The 4,643-nt window shown below is 36.2% G+C and overlaps 1 protein-coding gene across 1 annotated transcript; it reads right to left on the bottom strand.

The window, feature by feature from the left end:
- Positions 1-293: 293 nt before the first annotated feature.
- Positions 294-4,008, bottom strand: CYCD1;1 (CYCLIN D1;1). Its single transcript, XM_020362695.3, has 6 exons — positions 3,595-4,008; positions 3,299-3,385; positions 2,365-2,463; positions 1,950-2,151; positions 1,621-1,751; positions 294-1,535 (listed from the first exon to the last, which is right to left on the bottom strand). The coding sequence occupies exons 1-6, from the start codon at positions 3,847-3,849 to the stop codon at positions 1,302-1,304; spliced, it is 1,008 nt and encodes a 335-aa protein (XP_020218284.1). The 5' UTR covers positions 3,850-4,008; the 3' UTR covers positions 294-1,301.
- Positions 4,009-4,643: the final 635 nt, after the last annotated feature.

Here is a 4,643-nt window from a genome sequence, read left to right as displayed (position 1 = left end):
CTAGCGGGGCCGAGTAGTGCATCCCCTTCAGAGTTATGCCTCACTAGATTCCAGAGAAACCCTTAAAAGTTTCTTTTCATTCAGTAATAAGAACAAATGGCAAATCTACATAGTATCTAATTGTGAATCATGTGTCACGTTTTTGGGTGGATTAAGCTCATAAGTCAGCTAAACTATTTAAACTGTATTTGGATGTATGAGTTAATGTTTGGGTCACATCTCCATCAACGGCATGATTCTCAACAGTCAACAAGTTCTCTAGATATAGAATGAACGAATGAAGGAAAAGAATATATGGTAATAAAAGAAATTATAAATTAATAGTGTCATTATTAATGAATTCAATACAAAGCACGCTGGAAAAGGCCCCAAAGACCTTTCCTCCCATTTCTCCCAAAGCCAATTAGGCTCTATAAAGAAAAGAGGGTTCTCCCCTCTCGAAAACAAATGAAAAAATCTAGAAAAATTTAAAAATATAGACACGTGTTTCCATCACGCGAGGACAACAGCCAACGGATCCTGTATAGTTAGGCCAAAGCAAAGGCCGAAAAGAAAAAGAAATAAAAAGCAATTCCCGCCATAACTAAAACAGGAAAAGAAAAAAAAAAATCACACATCCGCACGTGCGAGACACGCTCCAGAGGCCGTCTCACGCGTATCATAAGAAAAAAAAAGCCCCACAAAATGTAGCAATCTTCAACTTATTGCTATTTCTTTTTTGTACTCTAGTGGTATCCCATCTAACAATGAAAAAGTAACGTGTAAACAGAAGAAGCGAAGGTGCTGGCCAAGATGAGAAGCTTGACTTAGAGAACCCATTATAAGAAACAGCTCAAACTTCAAACTTTCAATATCTGCGACTCTGCTTTTTTTCTTCTTCCAAGCTCTGAAGCAGTGTCCCACCGTCCTCTACCCTTTCACCAATAACCAGCGCATCGTTGAATTCCAAACTCTCCACTTCTTTCTTCCACACTTGCACGACCAGACCATTAAATGCATCTTTGTATATTTCCCCTCTCTCTCACACACTTTTTAAATATATTTATGTTGCAAAATCCCCTTCCCTAGGGAATCTGCAAAGCCATTGATGAATGGCAATACTACCCACCAACAAAACAATAATAACAACAATAAAGGCTCACAACTCTCATAAGATATTCTACATATTATAATGTACACCATGACTCTAGTCAATTTTAAACTCGAAAAAGACCCTCTAAAAAATTGTTGAGGTTTCTGGACAACTTGGACCACCACCTTATTCCATTCTTTTTTCCTTCTTTATTACTGTTATTTTCTCTTCACCGGGAGTTTCCCTTGTCATCATCTACCCACAAACAGTTATTTAATTTCCTCCTTTTACAAGACAATGAGGATGAAGGAGAAGAGGATGAGGATGCTGAGAATGACGAGACACTAGACCTCATAGGGGGCCGAGATGTCACACGCAGCTGTGGTAGCACCTTAGGGGGTTTCCTCTGGTTATTGTCAATCACAAGTTCTTGCAATAATTGGTAGCACCCTATAATTTTCTCCTGCAAAAATCAGATAAACGTGTTTTGGCAACCTGATCCATATTTTCACTTAGAAACCTTCAACATTTTTAAACATGCTTATTACCTTTCTTAGCCCCTCGCACCACGACTCAGCATGCTCTGGCCTAACGAGAGACCAATTAGGAATTTCGTTAGCTGCATGGAGAATGGCCGCGGCAGCAATGCATGATGGCCAATAGGCAAGAAAGCTTGCCTCTGAAAAAAAAAAAAAAAAAAAGACAGAAAAAAAGTTAAAACTCATAATGCATAACTTAACTACTTTCTTTTAATGCAACTTAAATTAAACTTGTCATCATTTTTAATCTCAACTACTTGTAGGCGAAAATTGATTAATATGATCACCTTGAAATGCCTCAAGGAGACAAGACTATACTATACTAAATATAAACGTACCTTGGATATTGGATAAGATAATTTGTGTAGCCCGTGAAATGAGGAACCCAGTAAAAGTTCCAGTTGAATCTAACTTGCACGCAAAGAAACCGAGGAAGCTAAATGGGGTAACCGATCTTAGCCTCCAATCCAAGACACCAAGGACAAGTAGCTCCATCCTTCTAATTGTTCTGGGCTCAAATAAGTATTTGGCACCCTCTACCTGTATACATTAAATTACGAAATGACGCACTTACTGTCAATTAAGTATGATGTACGTAACTAGCGATAAGTCGACAACTGAGTAAGTATAGGATTTAATATTCTGAACAATATGTCCACATTTATTAAAAAGAAACTTCATTAAGAATGAGCCTTTGATATAGTTTTATTATCACACTCAATTATGGATGTGACACACTAGTTGGACATATACCTGAAGGTCCAAAAGAGACGGAACTAGAGGTTCCTCCATCTTTGCCGCTAACGACAAACACGCGACTGATAGAAGCTGCAGTGGCCACCCATTGGTTTGCTGTAAATATATTTATATATGAAACAGTAAGTTAAAAGAAAATGTAATAGTCATCATTATCATTTATCAGTTATCAAGAGTACACTAATAATCGAACTTTTTGGCACATATTACCACATTCAATGCACGTACATAAAAAGAGTACAAAAGCTTGGGCAAGGCAAGCTATCATTATTTTTCCAAAAAATATATACTAATAATATACTTTTTAATTTTTTAATATTTCTTACTATTAGTTAAAATTTGATAAGATTTACAAAATTATCTGCAAATGAGATTCACGTGATATCACCAAACTCTGGTGAATAATAAAGTGTATACCAAAAAAAGTATTAAAATTATATTATTAATGTTTATTTTTGTTTGCACGACAAAAACATTATGATGCATTATTCAAACAGATCCTAAACGAATTCAATTTTAGTGCGCATAATAATAGGCACGTATAATATTCGTACATAATAACGTAACCATCAAACAACGTAACGAAAGTAGTAAAAAGTACTGTACTGTAATGTAGATTGTAGACAACAGTGTCCGAATACACATATTTAAATAGCATTTAAATTAATTAAATCATTTAAAAAATGCTTTTCTTGTGATAATGCGCCGTGGACATTTTCGCTTCAAATTAGAAAAAAGTCAATACATAATTACTGCATAGATTTTTTTTTCTCAAAGCACATGTGTGAGACTATTACTACGCGAACGGCAAATTCATCTTTGACTTTCAGATTCTCTACAATCATCCAAATTGTCAAATTCATCTTTCACTTTCGGTTTCCGTTTCTCTATTTTGGAATTTTATTTTTGTTAATTTGCTTATATAACTCACCGGCAACGGCCGAGAATTCAAGAACCGATCCATATAGTTAACGGAAAGATAAGCGGTGAGCGGCTGAAAAGCGTAATAAGCCTGCACCTGCAACCACCAGATTAAAATCAATCCGCATTAAAAATAAATAGATCTAAAACCGAACCGAACCGTTTTACGAAGCAGTTACGAGCGGCGCATTTTAGCACGGTCCGGTTCGGTATTCCACGCACGCGCGTGGCAATATCGTAATAGAATGCAACAGCGCGTCCGATTGCGAACGAAGGTGAAAAAAAGTGCTAGCGGCGGAGAGTTACCTTGAGAATCCATGCAACGGATTCTTCTCTGGCGGAGGCGTCGAGAGAGCGAGACTGGAACCTGCTGAGGTAGTCGAATCCGGGAACGAAGTTGCGCTCGTCTTCGATGAATCCAGCTATGGACTCCTCCTCCTCCGGCGGCGATGAATCGAGGTCGGAGGAACACTCCGGCGAGTCGCCGGATAAGATTTCGGAGGAATCCTCGCCGCAGAGGAGGAAGGAGTCGGGGAAGCAGTTGGAGCAGGAGACCGACATGGCGATCGGCGAAGAGTCATTCTGTTGCCATGGCTTCGGGTGAAGCCTCGCCGGAGAGCGATCGGAGAAGTCGCCGGAAATGGAAGTTGCGGTGGAGAATGGCGAGGGAGAGAGTGTAGCTGTTGGTTTCTTCGCGTGTTGGTTCGAATATAAATATGCGCTGCCTGGGACAGTTTTTCTTTTTTTATTTTTTTTATACAATGGATCATAAAAGTTTTGTTAGATTTGTTTGGTCAAGTATTTAAATTAAATAATAATGATAATAATATGAACAAACAGGTGTAAATTAAGGTGACTGCATACACAAGGTAAGATTCAAATCCTACCTTACTTAAAGGTGAATCAACTCCTATCGCTGAACCACACACTTGGAGTTGAACAAACAGGTGTAATTCTCTTTAGTTAATCTTTCAATTCGAACTTTATTTTAAGAATTGGATTCCCGTTTCATTTTGAAAGAAAAACAATGGATTCAATCATTTATATAATTTTTTTTTCTATCTTTGCCTGTCATTAATACATATAATGAATTATATACCGATAAAAAGTAATGAATATATAAATATTAATTAATAATTATGATCCTTTGGTCAAATGTTTATTTATAGATCGATAAAATTGAAGTATGATATAAATCATATAATATTAATAAAATGATATAATAATTAAAATTTAATAATATTTAAATTAAAAATATAATATTTTCAAAATATTATAAAATATTAATAATTTTTCATTATTTTAATATTGAGTCATTATTAATGTTATAATTTTAATGATTAATAGATAATATT

Source organism: Cajanus cajan, chromosome 11 (assembly GCF_000230855.2).
Source record: "Cajanus cajan strain Asha chromosome 11, NIPB_CcT2T_4, whole genome shotgun sequence".
NCBI lineage: Eukaryota > Viridiplantae > Streptophyta > Magnoliopsida > Fabales > Fabaceae > Cajanus > Cajanus cajan.
The sequence above is the reverse complement of the archived record's forward strand: the minus strand, read 5'-3'. Positions and strand labels throughout refer to the sequence as shown.